Source organism: Parasteatoda tepidariorum, chromosome X2 (assembly GCF_043381705.1).
Source record: "Parasteatoda tepidariorum isolate YZ-2023 chromosome X2, CAS_Ptep_4.0, whole genome shotgun sequence".
Classification (NCBI taxonomy): domain Eukaryota; kingdom Metazoa; phylum Arthropoda; class Arachnida; order Araneae; family Theridiidae; genus Parasteatoda; species Parasteatoda tepidariorum.
The window spans coordinates 4,038,055-4,056,102 of NC_092215.1; the positions used below are offsets into that span (position 1 = coordinate 4,038,055).

An 18,048-nucleotide genomic window follows, 5' to 3' on the forward strand; every position below is an offset into this window, starting at 1 on the left:
TTTAAAGCTAAATTATTTTTGTCAACAAATTTTTTTCTCCCAAGTTTTTCGTAGGCCCTAGGCACGTGCCTAGTGTGCCTATAGGTTAATCCGGCCCTGGGTACGACGTATGGTATGGCAGAAGTCGAATTCTTTGCCATAGATGGCGCCACTGAAAAACAAACACACAGTCTGGAAATTGAGAATATCAACATATTATCCCCCAAAATTTCATCTCTTATTTTTAAAGTATTAATTTTGTTTTACAGATTATTCCATTTTTTCTTGGTAAATTATTTTTTATTTTGTATTTATGGTTAAATAATTACAAAATTTGTTTATTATTTGTGTAAGAACAAATATTCTCAAATACGCAGAAGCAGAATGTAGAAAAAAAATAATGTTAATGCAATAACAATAAGCATCACAATTATTATTATTTCTATACAATTGTTATAATTAAATTCATATATCAAAAAAAAGATAGGGATTTCTGTTGATTATTGATTACTTTTTGTCAAAACAGTCAATTTTTTTACTGTCAATTTGTTTTACTTGATTTGAGTGTTCTATTTCTATTCCCCAAAAATTAAATGGAAATTGCTAAATACATATTAAAAACTTTGAATGAGCTAATACAATTAACCAAATCCTTAACCATAAATCATTATTACACAAAATTGTAAGAGAAGTACAATTGTTTTGTTTTTGGCTATTCTCAGCTCTTTGATATAATTACCTAAATAGCGTTTGATCTAAGAGACAAATTTTTATCTAATAAGCTGGTTTTCTTGATTTAAGAGGACTAAAGGTTGCTAATCCTCATAATTTTAAATTAATTTAAGAAAGTGCATGCCAAGACATAAATATTTTTTTATTTATTTATAATTGTTGCTGAACAGCTGACCCAATTTTTCGGCTTTACGATTAATATCAACACTGTAACCTTGTAATTTTGAACCCAATCCAGAAAACAAGGGAACTCCTGGATCAAGTATTGGGAGAAATTTGTAAATTAAAAATGTATTTCTTGTCTAGTTTATTTGTCTTTATTTAATTTATTATATAACTTATATTTTCCATATAGTTTAGCACTTTCATCGTAGCAAGCACTTTTTTATAGTTTAACACTTTCATGTTCTATAAATCCTTAGCCCTAAAAGCTCTCCTGATGTGCTAAAATTGAAACAAAACCCGAATTCCTTAAAGCTTGCTTACTGTAAAGACTTTGTTTTGTTTACAAGCATGATAATAATAACAAAATTATATTGTAAGGGTCTAAAAATCTAGTTGCTGGCTCCATCTTGTAGAAATGTTATGACAAAACATTATGGACTGGAATGCTACAATGATGCAGAGAAACCTTGTGTAGAGGATGAGTTATCTCTACCCTATCGTGCTACTAATATTCCTTGAATACATGTTGTCCATCATAGGGAAATATTTATTAAAAAAATTTAAATACTAGATGGCATCATTTTAGATACATAATGTTGCAAATTATTATGATGTTGGTATCATTTTGGCACTGAATAATATGTTATGCTAAATTCAGTATTAAAAGTAATTTCCTGAATAGGAACACTACAAAATATTATTGAATATATAGATATATGTGTGTGTGTTTTTATCCATAAAGCAGTTCAGCGGTTACTATTTTTGCCATGTAATATTGTAACTATGATAAAAAAAATAAAGATTAAAATAAAATTAGGTTATCATAATAAAAACCATGTTTTTTTTTAAATAATTTCTTTGATCTATAATTTTAAAACAGTGTGTTATATTTCTTTAAATGAATGTTTTTTTTTAATAATCTATACAGATGATAGTGGACCATACTATTGGCATATCAGTAGTGGAACAATACAACGTGACCCACCCTTATCACTTGGAAGTAGCTATAAAATTTCAACAGGACTGTCGAAAGATCTTGATATGGTAAGAAATATATATTTTAAAATTGTTTTTTTTTCCTACTTCTAAATCATTTTATGAATTTTATGTTTTATCTTCTCTAGATCAAGAAAATATTTGATTTGTAATGAGAAAAAACTGGTAACTTGTTTTTACACGAGTGAATGAAATTAAATTGATTTTCTAGATAATAATTTAAAATTATTTTTCTGATTTTTAGGTAATGCTGCTTTTTTTCTGATAACCTTGAATTGAAATCTGTTCTCTCTAGACATTTAGTATCAAAATTAGATTTATTTTCAAAAATTTCACTCAACTCTTTATTTTATTTTTTTCATACAACCACTTCTGATTCCCATTGGGAGTTGGGAAAAAAAACAAAGAATGAGAAAAATCTAACTTTAGCTAAATATCACATGTGCAAAAAAGGTTTAAAAAAAAATTAGATAATTTTGGTTATGGGTCAACCATAAATGTCACACTTGGAGGTGATGGTTGAAGTTTGTGAAATTTTGATAATTGTGAGGAAGACAGTAACAAGAGGCAAGCAGTACCATTTTCCGGCACTGCTTTATTTGGTAGTGTATGGTTTTTTTTATTTTTTTTTTCGGATTTTGAAAAATTACTGAAGGTAACATATATCTGTTAATTTTTTTATTTTTTGAATTTATCATTAAAAGTATCTCCTGGTTTCAAGCGGTAGAATAGTTGTTTATTTTTGTATAATTCTACATTCTGGCAGTCAAGTAATTGTATTCGAGCAAATGGATCTAAGAGTAAAAAAGAATTTTTCATAATTTTATAAATTTTCATAATTTTCCACTTAACTGGAATGACATACCGTATTTTTCGGCGAAAGCGCCACGGCACTATCGAAAAAAAGTTGTTTTTTTCCTACATGCGGCGCTTCTGACGAAATATATTTTAGTAGAAAAAAAACATTTATCAAGGAAAGTTATTTAAGATTAAATAATTTTCTGAGAGAAAGACAATTAAAAAAAATTTATAATGAAGTCGACGAAATATTCGCCCGTATCGTGATCTGCTGCAAAACATTGCTGATTCTTAGCAAACTTTCGGCAGCAGCCTGCAAGAAAATAAATAAACGAAATAATTTATAAAAAAAATATCACATAAGGAGAAAATTTAAAACGTATGCATCTTGTATCCACCCCCAGCATAATGAAAAATCGCAAGCTAGAAATCCACTTAGCGCCTTGGCAATTGTAATCACTGGTATCGTAACCAGGGGGGTCCGGACCCCACCAATAATTAGGAATCCAGGATCCATTAATTTGAGCAAATATTTCTATTTTGTTTCTATGTGTTCCACTCTCTTTTTTTCTCCCTTTTTTTTACATATAGTGCAACTTATTATATTCTATTATTAAAAGAAAATTTATTCAAGATAAAGTACACAAAAATTGCACTACATAAAAAAATGAAACAAGTGTTCAGAGAATCTACAAGAATTATCATTGCTACCCTTTCCTTCAATAAGCAAATAAAACGCTCTTTGTACCCATTCTTTTTCTTCATGGAGTTAGCCACCAACGAAGAGTAATTTGATACCTCAAAAATAGCCGCTTTAGTTTACACTATGGGAAAATGTCTTTTGCATTTTGAAACTGTCTTTACCTTATTTATGGCCATGTTTTAAAATGTGTGTTATTCACAGAAACATCTCTTGGCTATCTATTCATAAATTGTCCTAAACAGGCATTTATCTAGAATTTCTAGGAAAACAGATGTATTAAGCTTTTAGGGATTTAAGTGGGGAGAGACTCTTGTTGATATTTTCATTTTTTTTCCTGGTGATTTTGTTAAGAGACTTTCTCTGACATATAATCATTCTATATCTTCTCTTACAAAGCTCACTCAGTTTTATTCCACCATAATTTAAATTAGCTATTTCCAGTTCAAAATTTTGAAAAATATAAATATTCTGTTTACTTTTATTTTGTTTAATTAATTTTTTTAACTTAAATTATTAGCTGTTGTTTCTTTCGTCAGTTAGACAATTAACTCGAAACAATGTTTATTTATTTATATTACATTTTATCATTTTCTAAATAAATTGTACCATCGAGAACTCATTAAATAAATCCATTTCTTGGGAGGTAAGCAAATGTTTGTATTAAATTACTTAATACATTTATATTTGCATGTCTATGTAATGTTAGAATTGTTTCATATTTTATAGTTTATTTATAAAATTTATTTATATTGTACATTAGTTCAGGATTTTACCGTTTATTGTTTGCGCATGAATCTATTTTTAACGCACTGAGTTCGATCTTACTTTATTTATGAAGTTAATGTTACTTTTAAAATTATAAATCAAAACTTATTTTATGATTTTTGTATAACTTTGTTTTCATTCCTAAATTGAATGTCACGTTTAATTTTATAAAAAAAAAATTAAGTAATTTAATAGGCAAATTTATATAAATATTGATAATTTATATCCCAATACAAAAAAATTAACACTAACTTATATTTTAATTAATTAAAAGAACAAAGGAATATTTTAACTGCAAAAGTTTGATAAATAAAATCCCTACAATTTTATTATGCTGAATAATAAAAACTGTAATAAAAAATATTTTTAAGAAGTGAATAATTTGTTAAATTTAATTTATGGTATGAGAGTGTTAAGAGTAGTTTTTTTTATGAAGTTTTATTTATTTTGTTACTATCAAAATAATATAGGATTTTTAAATGTATTACTTTGTGGTGATTAACATTTTCAAAATTTACTATTTTTCACAAATATGTCTCTTAATTAAAAGTATTAATTTTTAAAAATTTAATACTGAAGCTATAAATACTGTTGAACGACGTAGTAAATGAGAGTTCTATGTGTTTACTTTTATATTTCTTTGTGTAAATTTATGTAAAGTTTTTATGGTTTTAAAAATGGACCAAATGATCCAAATAAACCGAAATATCTTATGTTTTGTTCTTTTCTCATACATAATAAAAGGTAAATATATTAAATAAATAATGCTTAAAAATTATTCTGACCACCAATATTATAATTTATCATTTCTTCAAAATATGAATACTAGTTCCGTCAATCAATTGAATAATTTTATTTTCTTCTTTAAACACAACAATTTCGATTTTTAAACCATATATGTTAAACCGGAACAAGATGAGAAAAACGCTAAACTGAAAACTGCTTTAATGTTCTTATATTTTCATTTTCCACTCTTTTTTCCTTTTTTTTTGCAATTTAGAGTTTTATATATGTATATTTAAGCATGACAATCTTTATTGTAACCAATGTTAAAGATATTTGCTCTAATGTTTTTTTTAATGTTGTATCTTTCATCTTAGAAATCCAGATCAATTCAAATTCATAGTAAATTTTTGTTTTGCTAAACGTTTTATAACTTTTTCTTACATTTTTTTAAAAGTTCAACTGTAATTTAAAATATTAAAAAAATGTCCCAAGAACCTGATCGCATTCATGATTGTTTTGTCACATAGGATTACATCACATAGGTTATATATTTATAAATTTCTTTTCAAAATAAAAGTATATTGTTAAGACACTATACATATTAGATTTAAGAAACTTCATGCTTACATCAAGTATCTAAAGAAATAAATTGCGCCTATTTTACATTTGAGACTTTTGAAAAAGAGGACATATGTGATACATTAAAAGAAAATGTGATACATGATACTTTCTATACTTTTAATACTTTATATACTTTAATTTTTGTATAGTTTTAATTTTTTCAATTATATAATATACAATATGGTTATAAATACTGTATCAATCAACTATTTGTCATGGGTTAGATCTTTTAATAAGCAAAATTTAAAGTATTGTTTGTACATCACAGTACTATAAGTGAGTGTTTTATAAAAATTAAGAACAATTTTTGAATTATTTAATCCTTCACTGCACATTTTGCATGTCTACAAAGCTAAGCTTCAAACTTCTATTCATTCTTCATAAACTTGTACTTACCAACAAAAAATTCAAATACATTTTTGAGAGAAAAAAAAATCTATAGCTTTACAAACATAACTAATTTCAGATTTAAAATTCCCTTTCCCAAATTAGCTAAGATCATCGACTTGTATAAATTTAAAAAATATATATATATTTTTTTTTAGTGTTATTCTTCTGCTTCAAGAAAAAGCGTAGTGGGGAGTTAATTGTCTTAATCATTGTTTAATAGTGTGTGTTGTGTTTAAATGAATCCTTACGTAGTAATGTTTTTAAAAAGTATATCTATAATTTCACTCGAATTTTACTGGACCTTTTCTTTGTCCACCGTTAAAACAACGGGGATGGTTTACCTGGTTATTAATTAATATCATTTTGTACGATTTATAATTTTGTATAATCCCTGAATAAATTTTCAGTGTTTCATGTATTACATATATAGTAATCAAACATAGAATACAAAAATATAAAAGATTCAAAAGTAAAAAAAAATGGAATTTTTGAAATTTTTTTAATATGGCGCTTTTTTATTAAGGATGTACTGAAAAAAGAAGAAATAATCACTTAGTGAAGTAAAAAAATTTAAAAAACTAGGAAGTAAAACCAGAACTTGTAAATAAATAAAACATTTCTTTGTCAAAGTGCTGTTATCATAAACTATTCTGCAGTTTCTGTCTAAATATTAGTAGAAATTTTACTAATTGATACATTGCTAAAGGTGTACGCTGCTGTAAGTAAAAGAAAAACCGTATTTTTATTAAAAGAAATTACTTTGTCATGCTAGACTAACAGTCCTCGCTTTCAAGGCACTTTTTAGGGATATATATATTTCTTCAACTGACATGTACAATCTTATGCAAACTTACGACTTACCACAATTCAATTTTCTTATAGATATTAATGTAATAATTTTATTTGCAGCTTATTCAATTGACTCTATTGAATTTTTATTTATTATTATTCTATTGAATTTTTATTTATCTACTAGCTGAATACCAGTTCTTCACACAGGGTATAAAATAGAAAAGTAAATAATCAATAAATCAATATTAAGACGCATCATCATATCAACATAAGATCAGATATTAACATAAGTATATACCGAAACAATTCATAAAGTTAAAATAATGAAATTTTTTTATTTACTGTTATTTTTTGAACTTTTCCATGACTTTACGTTATTAGATTAAGCGAAACACATTTTTTTAAGAAGTTCAATTAAACAAAACAAAGATTTAACAATACATAACAGCTGACATGCTGCATTCGGTATGCAACTATTGATAAAGCAAGCCAACGCATTATAGTGAAAATTTACCACAAACAGATTTCTCCATTAATTTTCATCTCAGAAAATAACTTTTGTTTTTTATTTCAATTACCATTGATTTTAATATATTTAGCCTCATAGAAATATTACAAAAGCGTAATTTTGAACAGAATAAACCTGATATACATGGGTTTAGAAGTGACTTTGTGCTTAAATGCCAGTTGTGTTGTTCCATGAGTTTACCTGATGAAACAAACCAAAAATTATTTCATTATTAAAGACTTTGCAATAAATGATGTTTTTTAATTATATCTAAATTCTTATTTTTTGATTTTCAAAAAAAATTTCCTTATTTTCAAAATTCTTTTAGAAAATAACTGAATTATGATTATTAATTATTATTTTTCTCATTTTATCTTATAAAAATTTACCCACTGTTGGGTGATTTCAAATTTGCCATGTTTGTTTTATTTTCTTTTAAATATTATTTTGCTTAACGATGACTTATTTAAATGTCACAATGATATAAATCATTTTAAATAAATGAATAAAGTGAAGAGCTGTGGTGGTTCATGGGATTTAGCACTCGCCTCCCACTGAGATGATCCGGGTTCGATTCTTAACGATGGCTGGTCGAAACAAATTCCGCATCTGGCTTACACCGACCACAGTATTGACGTAAAATGACCTCAGTGGTAGGCAGGTCATAGGTAAGAGTCTCCTTGCCATCAAGCTAACGGTGGAAGGTTTTAGTGTTTTTTCTCTCCATGTAACGCAAGTGCGGGTTAGTTCCATCCGAAACTCCTCCATGAAGACAAATTTTTCCCAATTCTTGATCCAGGAGTTCCCTTGCCTTCTAATCATAACCCAAAATTTGGGTCGATTGTGCAACGACGGTTATGAAATAAAATGAAATCAAACTGGTTTTAAAGTTTTCAATTCCATTTATCTTAATAGTGATTCTTAAGATTTCCTTATAGTTTTTTCGCGCTCTTAAATAGTAGTAGTAGTACCCAATTTGTAATTTTATTTAAACTTAATTCTTGAGGACGATTCTAAAATTATATATGAGCGCAAGCACTCTGCATAGTATTAAGATGTTTCAGTTTTCATAATAATGAATTGAATGTTAGTAAAAGATGTTGACTTGATTGTGAAATATAATTAATTTATGTTTAATGTCATGTTTTTATCATACATTAAGAAAAAGCTACTTTTATCAATCTATGTGAGTATCTATATATATATATCAAACTTTTTCCTCAAGTAACTTGAAATTAAAAGTCCAAGAATGGTCCCCCCCAATAGATTTTCATCTAACGACGCCAATGATTGTAATTGGAGCGAACAGAAAAGGAAGTAATAGGACCCTAAATCCGACGGATGGACGAAATGCCGAACTTTGGATCTCTTTCGGAAATTCCAATATGGCGCCCAATTATTACTATAATTCATTTACACTGTTAATTTCAGAAAAACCAATTGGTTCTTTGATGAAAATGAATTTAAAATTTAAAACTGGCAATGAAACTAAAATGAATTTAAAACTGGCCCATCTTAAGGAATTTTATTTATTGAAACAATAATCTATATTATATTATCAAGAAAAAATAATCCAAAGGAGAAGAAATAATCGTTTCTTCTTCAGTGCGAGATCATAGTTCTAATTTTTTCTTTGTTTTAACAAAAGACGCTTACCTCGCAAGAAAAAAAAAAGCTAAAAAGGAACTACAAAAAAAAGTAACAATTAATGCTAAGAAACTGACAATGAATAACAACAAAAAATAAGCTAAAAACTATTAACGATAAAAAAAGCAAGCAAACAACTAATAACAAGAAAAAAAGCAAGCTAACTATTTACAAAACAAAAAAAATTATGAATAGAATAAAAAACCGCAAAAGGGATAGAATTCATTTTGTGGTCCACCTGGTAGTTTCAATGTCAACTGAGTGTGGCCAATTTATACTTAAACAAAGGAGGGAAATGTGGGGACAAACAAGTAAAGCACAAGCACAGCTGTCAAGATTGATTGATCAATTTTTTTCAACTTGCATTTTATTTTTAAAAGATAAAATAAAGTAACTTACTTCAATAGAATAAAATTCCAAATAAAAAGAATATAGCTGATTTTTTTTAGTCTTATCAATATAAATTTCTTTAAAAAAAATTAGTTCAGATTAAGTGCCGAATTTCGAGATGCTGGATTAAGGGTCCCATACCCTTTTCTTTCCCCCAACCCATTTAAAAATAACTGATTCTTCCTAAACAGCTCCAGTAGAAATGACAAGTGGAGGAGGTGGGGTACACCCCTCTTTTAAACATTTTCTTTTCTCTTTCTAAGTTGACAGGGTGGCCACCCACCTGGAATTATCAGGGAATTTTTTTATACTGGAAAAATCAGGGAATTTTAAAAAAAAGCTGAAAATTTTTTCTTAGATACTTTTTTAATTTAACTAATTTAAATTACTTACTAATTTTCTTAATTTAAATTATTTCTTCCATTATACCCATATTTTTTAGACAGAAATGTATCTCCAAACAGTTAAAATGTTAACAACTTAGCTATACTTTGCTTGCATCAAAATTTGCTCCATTGTAACCCTGTTAAACTAGAATGCCATGTAAAATTCTCCCATGGTTGCTAAGCAAATGTCAAAACCTTTGATCTCTATGGAGACCATGCGACTGCGCAATTTAGGAAACTCAAAGATTGTGGTGGACGTGGAAGAAGGGGTTAGGATATTTGCTTCTGTTTTTAAATTCTGCCCGTGATCAAACTTGAGCTCAAATTTGTTCCGATGCTTTGGTTGCAGGGTTGGGTTTTTGACGTCAAAAAGTGGTTTNAAAATGTTTTTGCATTTTTAACTTTATAAAAATATCCAAAAAATAGTTGGGTATAATTTAATAATAATAGATTTTATATTGCACCCTTTCTCTGAAAGCTTTTGTACTCCCATTCAAAGAAATCTGCAAATTATTTTTTTTCACCAAACCAACAAATCACACATTTTTTTTACTATTGCTAACAGCATTGTTTGTCTACAAATTGTTACAATTGTTGCATTATTGTTAATTTTTTCTATTTCATTTTTACCTTTTATGACATATTTTAATTTTAAAAAAAGATTTTTTTAGAACTAACTATATATTAATATTTAATTTTACTGCCTGTTGATAAATATTTGATTTTTAATTCAAAATTCGAATTGTATAGTTATTAGAATATTGAAAGTTCTTAAATGTTGCTTGCATTTCAGAGATGATATTTCCAAAACTATTCCTCCTTTTACCCTAAAAAGCTGACAAAGACTAAGGAATGTATAGGAATCATAAAAAAATGATGTATAAACATAAAATGTAATTTTTTTTTATTCATATGTGTTTAGTCGGAAGAAGAAAACTAAACTCAAGTGTTTTAGTTCTGCTCTGTACAAGATTCTTGTTGTTAAAATAAAAGCAATTGACTATACTAAACTAAAAAACTGTGTGTTTAGATTGGAATTCTATAAATGTTTTAATTTCAAATAAGGGGAAAAAATTGTAAAATTTAAGGAATTTTATCTTCTTTTTTTTTTTTTTTAAGAGTATAGAACAAAAATTAGACAATTTTACATTTGTGACATTTATTTTTGTATTTTGAATCTCTGAAAATAATAATGCTAATTCAGAGAAACATTATTTAAAAATTTGTCTTGAGATATTGGTTTAAAGAAAATATTATCAATGAATTTTATAAAAACACTGGTAAGATAAAATACAATATATTGCAGTATACAGTACAGCTTTATATTGAAATGTAATTACAGTGACTCACAAAAGTGTTCGTACACTTCTGACTTTCATTGAAATAAGACTATCCATTAATTAAAATGAATATTTCAGAATGGATATTTAATAATAAAAAATGTATTCTAATCTTAATAAAACTGTATGAAATATTTTAAAAACAAAGGAAAAGTTTATTTTAAAGAAATCAATCATCGAAAAGTGACAAAAACTTTATCCCACAAAAGCCATTGTACACTTTCAAAAAAAAAAAAAAAAACTCTGTCTTAGTAAATATTCTGATTTTTCATTAAATTAACATTTAGTAGTTTCCTTTCTCATCTACTATAGCTTTTATAAGTTTGTAAATACAGAATAGTTTTTTTTTTTTTGTCGGGTGAAATTTGTTCAGAATATTTTTTTAAAAATTTTACAGAAATTTTTACAACACTCTATTGCGAATTATTTTTATTATACAGATATTCTACATGGTAATTTAAAAGTCTCTTCTGTAGGGATTCTGATATTCGCGGTTTAACGCCAATGCTTACTATAATTTTTTATTTAAAAATTTCATTTTTATCGATGTGAAATACGGTAATAAAAATATTTATTTATTCAGGTCCATGTCACACAAAAGTAATCAATAGGAGTCCCTCAAAATGAAAATTGTGGATTTAACTTGCAAAGCAAAGTACGCTAAAAATAATGAAATCTAAAAATCGTAATGTTGAGCAAATATATTAAGATTCATCATCATCTACAATCTTAATCCTATGACAGATATCAGGCCATCGGCTAAAGACTCAAAAGAAGGGCGGGCTGTTCATCCATTCGTGAAAAAAAATTGTTTGTTCCTTTATAGAACATGATGTCTTACATCACATTAATTAACTGATTATTTCTTGACTTCTCTTCACTTCCATCCTGGAGACGAATCTGCAAAAGACTAAAACACTAAAGTTTATAACTGACCATTATAAACTTTATCAATAAAATACTAAAATTTTTCTTTACTTAAAGGTTTCGTGAGAAAATCTGCTAAGTTGTCTTTACTACAGATGTACTCCAATTTAAACAAGTTTTCTTCTAACATATTTCTTATATACTGATATCTTACGTCTATGTGCTTAGTTTTCACCTTTTCAATCGAATTTTTGGAAAAATAAATTGCAGCTTTATTGTCACAGAGTTGAATTGCTACTTCCATTCTTTCTAATACATTCAATTCATTTAAAACTCTTGAAAACCAAATCATTTCTTTAACAGATTCTATAAGTGAGATAAATTCGACTTCCATAGGACTGAGAGCTACGCACTTTTGTTTACTTGTTTTCCAAGTGAATGTATACCAGAAATATATATTATATGCCCATTTGATGAATGTCTGTTGGTTAAATGGCATCCCCAATTAGCATCAGAAAAAGCTACTAAGTTATTTTGATTTACACTTGACAAGTTAATTTTTAAATCTTTGTATTAAACACATAATTTAATAAATCAACAACTATATTCCAATGTTGATAAGAATAACCATCACAATATTGCGATAAAATATTAACTGAAAATATCAGGTCTACTTCTGTTAGCTATAAAAGCAAGACATCCAATCAGAGTTCTATATGGGAATTTTTTCATTAAATCTGTTTCAAAAATTTCTTCGTTATTTTTAGGTGGTAATTTAATTCCAGGTTTCAAGAGCAAATTTACAAAAGTTTTAGATAATTCTTCAAATTCAATATAAGTTACTTGATGTAAATATACAATATCATTTACAGTTTCAAAGTTTACACCTAACAAATATTTCAATTTGCCTAAATCTTGAATTTCTAATTTACTTTTAAGTAAATCAACAACTTCATCAATTTTCTTTTATCTTCCCCAAATAATACTATGTCGTCGACATTATACCAAAAGAATAACTTCAGATTTTAATTTATAAGCACAATTACATCAAAGTAGTTTTTCAAAATCTAGTTGTCCTAAAGTATTATCTAACTCAATATTCCACTGTCATCCACTTTGTTTTAAACGATATATAGCTTTATTTAATTTACAAACCATATATTCTTTACCTTTACTTCAAATCCTTTTGGTTGAGACATATATAAAGTTTCAGTTAAATTTCCATATAAATATGCACTTTTAATATCTAAAACACTTACTAATAAAATGAATAGAAATCGTATAATTGGAAAATTTACTACAGGTGAAAAAATGTCAGAAAAATCTTTTCCTTTTACCTGTTTAAATTCTTGAGCTACCAGCTGGGACTTGAACTTCTTTATCTGATTTTTATCATCTCCCTTCACAATATACACCCATCTGCTTCCAATGCTTTTGGCATTTTCTGGAGGTTCAACTAAATTCCATACTTATGATTTTTCATCTTCCATGGATTTATTCCACTTATCCTTGTCAGCTGATTCTTGGGTTTCCTCGTACGTTCTAAGCGATTCCAAGTTGTATACTTCGTCTTCGAAATCTTGAACTACACAATCAGTCGATGAATCTTCGCTATCTTCTTGCTTTGGACTTTTTGAATTAAATGAAAATAGTTCTGGTTGGAACTTTAATCCGTTTTTGGCACAAAATTGTCTACTTCGATAGTTGATCAAAGTCTCTCTTTGCTTGAAGGTGGGTAATAGTAAACATCTATTCTTGAACTTAATTTTCTTGGTGCTTCAACTCTTTTCCACTCCTCAAATTTTATTGGTAGCATTTCATCTTTCTTTGTAACAGTTTCTTCGTTATTGTCTAACACTTGTTCTTAGTAGCTGTCTTTATATCTTACGTATTCACACTTCTTATTCTTCTCAAATAATGTTCTCTACTACATTTTTCGTTTCATCAAAACTAGCATGAATAGTTTCTACTACTCTTCTTTCTTCTGGAATATAGATCCTATAACCCTTCGTTCTTGTTGCATAGCCAACTAAGATTCCTAGTTTTGATGTCTTGTTCAACTCGTTGCGTTTTACCTTGGGTACGTGAACAAACGCCAAAGAACCAAATAATCTTAGATGTCGAACTGATGGTTTGTATCCATTCCAAATTTCAAGAGGTGTCAATCCATTTGTTAACTTGTGTTCACTTCGGTTTCGTACATGAACGTACATATATAGAGCTTCAGCCCAAAATCGGTCATTTAGTTCACTATCGTGAAGTGATGCACGAACAGCTTCAATTGTGTCACGGTTGAATTTTTCAGCAATCCCGTTTTGTTCTGGAGAATAAGTTGAAGTTCGCTCTATTCGAATTCCCAAATTGTTTAAATAATCTTCAAACTCGGCGAGACAAAATTCCATTCTGTTGTCTGTTCTGACTGACTTCAATTTGCAGTTTAACTCTCTTTAAGATTTTACGAGATTTGTTTTGAAACATTTAAAAACCTCTGTTTTCTTCTCTAGAGTAAAAACTTCCACTTTTCTGGAAAAGTCATCTATTATCGACAAAAAATATCGACTTCCATCCATTGAAGGTGTTGGAGAAGGTCCCCACAAATCTATCTGCACCTTATCCAGTACTTTATTTGTTAGATGTTGATAATTCCTTTTAAAAGTGCTCGGATAGACTTTGTCACTTTGCAAGTAATACAAGTTTCAGATTAACCTTTCAGATTTACTCATGTGCTTAACTTGACTGTCATTTAGGTGAGCAAATCTCCAATGACACAGTTTTACGTCTAATGCATCATTAATTTCATTTTTAAGTATTTCAGATTTACGTTTATCAGGTAAACCTTTAACAACGTATAGTTTATCTATTCTAGGTACACTGAAGAAATATCTGCTACGGTTATTGTAGATTATCATTTTTGAATTTTACCAAACAATTTTATGTCCCTCTACATCAATATTAGATCCAGCTATTAAGTTATGTCGTAGATTTCAAGCATAGTATGCGTTCTTTAATATTAGCTTTGTGAATCTGTTGTTATCTTCAACATAAAAAATTATGTCACCTACCCCTTCTACTTCTGATGTACTGTTCTTATCCCCAACGAGTACATTTGCTTTATTCAGAGGTCTAAACGTCTCGAACCATTGTCGTCTGTTCATGAAATGTGATGTTGCTGCTGAGTCAATAAGCCATTCTTCTAAATCCAGTTCCGTGCTGTCGACCTCGGCAACTTCTTCGTTAATTTCAATATCCGTATAGAAAAGACCAGTAGCGGGATTTTGCTTTGCACTTTGACGATCTTGCATCTTATTTGCAGTTTTGCTTGCTCTGCAATCTCTTGAATAATGACCTTGTTTATTGCAATTGAAACACGGCCCCATACTTTTATATCGATATCCTTTGCTCTTCAAGTTTTGTCTGTATCCAGTTTCTTGTGTATTTCTCCGGCCCAGACCGCTTCCGATGTGTGGAATGTCTTCGTTCTTCGCTTGATGATTTCATGTCTGTTTTAGCTAAGTAAGCATTTGTAACTGAATCAAACCCACTATCTCGAGCTTTTAGTTGGATTCACTGATCAATTGACTCTCAATATTATTTATTGTAAATTCCGAATCCTTTAAACGATATAAGATCTGTACTAAATTGTCATATTCCTCCGGAAGTTTTCTTATTATCTGGAAACATAATAATAGTTCGGGAATCTCGAACCCAGCTTCTTTAATCTGTGCACTTTTATCTCGAACTCGTTGACAGAATATTCCAATCACCTCTTCATTTGGCTGAAATTTCAATTTGTAAAATTCATCAACCAGGCCAGCAATTCTTGCTCTTGATTTAGGTTCAAAATTTTCTTTTAGAATGTCCCAAGCTTTCTTTCCATCTGTTGTAGACTGAATCAACTTCAAAAATTGACGTTCAACACCTTGATATATTGTAGACAAAGCTCTAGCTTTCCTTATCTCGAAATTCTGTTTGACTGATTTTGGGGCAGTGGCATAACTCGAATTCAACAATAATAATTACCCAATTGTAATGATTAAGATGATTTTATTCCATCGTGGTTCAGTGGTAAAAGTAAACTGAAACTTAGGAAGTGCAGAAAAAAAAATNTGTTTAACTGATTCTGGGCCAGTGGCATAACTTGAATTCAACAATAATAATTACCCAATTGTAATGATTAAGATGATTTTATTCCATCGTGGTTCACTGGTAAAAGTAAACTGAAACTTAGGAAGTGCAGAAAAAAAAATAATAAATTGTTTGCGCTCAGCGCTATCTGGTGTTATAAATCTTGATAGCAAAATCATCTACAGTGGCTATAGGTGGTGATGGTGATTCAGCTCCACCGATGAATTCCCAACTTCCACGATCCATCAGAGCTACTCTCATGTCACACTTCCAACTATCATAGTTAAATGCTCCAAGTTTGGGAAAAGCTAAATTCGTTGATTCTAAATTTCCTTCCATATTCAAAACATGGTTTCTTCTTGCTATTAAAATAAATATTTCAGCTCCCAGATAGAATTTCTTCTGAATCTGTATCGTTGATTAGTGCATTGGCGTTGAGGTGGGCAAAAGGCCCATAACCTTTGTGGGTTTGACTTGCAAAGCAGAGTACGCTAAAAATGATGAAAACACAAGTAAACTGCAACTCAACATTTATTAATACTGTAAATGTTTAACTTAAATCTAAAAATTGTAATGTTGAACAAATATATAAAGAATCATCATAATGCATGTTTCTTCTGAAAAATTGCATTTTTATGTTCAAATAGTCATTATCTATGTTGCAGCATAATTTAAGAGATTCTTTTGAGGTATTATTGCCGTAACACTTTACCAATGAAAATCTAACCAAAATTCAAGAGTAATAAATGCAATCCTTTTTTTTTTTTTGCTGACTGTACATAAAATAAATTTATAAAACAGTTCAACATCCTATTCAAGTTAAAAAACAGTTTTATTCGAAAAATTAGTGCAAGAATAAACTAAACAAACATACTATAAGTACAGAATTATGTAGATAACAGCAAAGAAAAATGATGGCTGACATGCACATTTTATATTGTTTTAAGACGCATTCTATGGCACAATAGAATAACTGCAAGAATAACTTTTAGTTATTGTGGGTAGCATTTGTTGTTGATTTTAAAATTTCTTATATTTCTTGACCCTCAAAATGTAGGGAATAGGAGTAATCTGCGAAATTTGGTCCAAATAGTTTGAATAGGAGCGCTGTTAAAAGTTTGAACTCATTACTGTTTGTTTTACTTTTTGTGGATTTTGCCATCTCTGAAGAACTTTTTAAGCAAATTGAAAATTGCTTACATTGCATTGCACATAATTATAAAGTTTGTTTATCCAAAGATATATCCATGCAAACAATTTTTACTAATTATTTTATTTATTTATAATTGAAAAATGTTGAATTGTAAGGTATACAAATATTTACATCATTTTATGGAATGTAATTTAATATGGCAAAACACAAACTTTTAACTAAATTAGTCTAATAGTTCTGGAGAAATCAAGTTTTAAATATAGGATTTTTTTTAAATTTTAAAACTCTGAAACTATTTGATTAAAACTGTGTCTTAAGAAAAGTTTAGTCAGTGTTTAAAAAATAAGGAAATCTTGCTGTAGTTAGGATCAACCTTCACTTTAAACTTGTAGCTATAGTGGTAGTAGTAGTACCTATAAGGCCCACAGAATTTTTTTTTTATTATATGTAGATATCTAAGCTTATGTAAGTTATTTTTTGTTTGCTTCCTGTTTATTGAGATTATATTATTAGGTAATTCATTCTGGTCTTATATTCTACTGTTCTTATATTCTAGGTTTCCAGCAAGGAACAGCATTGCTTCAAGACTTGTTCTACGTTTTGCAGCAATAATGTTCTCTTTAGTGCACATTCTGAGGAAGAGAAACTAAAGTTAGTTTTATAATAATTTTCTTATTACAAAAGCTATCCGAAACTGTAAAAACTTAGCTATTCAGAATGTGCGGGAATGGCCATATTCCTGATACTGAGTTCTAAAAATCTTGAGTTTTAATACAGTAGAGGACCAATTATCCGGGATGCTCGGGACCATCGCTATCCCGGATATCTGAATTTCCCGGTTTTCTGGATCGACCAAAAAGTGTCGTTAATCGATGTTTTATCGAACCCGAAGTACAAGGAAAAAGTGTAATGCATAAAGTAAGAGAAAAAAGAAAGGTACTCCTAACTTTAAAAAGAAAAAAAAA

General features: G+C 28.5%; 1 protein-coding gene across 4 annotated transcripts in view; it reads left to right on the plus strand.

Moving 5' to 3' along the window:
* Window positions 1-18,048, plus strand: part of LOC107443554 (protein Fe65 homolog) — a 75,286-nt gene that overhangs the window by 20,578 nt on the left and 36,660 nt on the right. For all 4 annotated transcript variants that reach the window (XM_043039839.2, XM_071188389.1, XM_071188390.1 and 1 more), the window contains exons 6-7: window positions 1,805-1,920; window positions 17,640-17,734. In XM_043039839.2, the coding sequence (XP_042895773.1) occupies window positions 1,805-1,920; window positions 17,640-17,734 (211 nt within the window). The remainder of the gene's footprint in view (window positions 1-1,804; window positions 1,921-17,639; window positions 17,735-18,048) is intronic.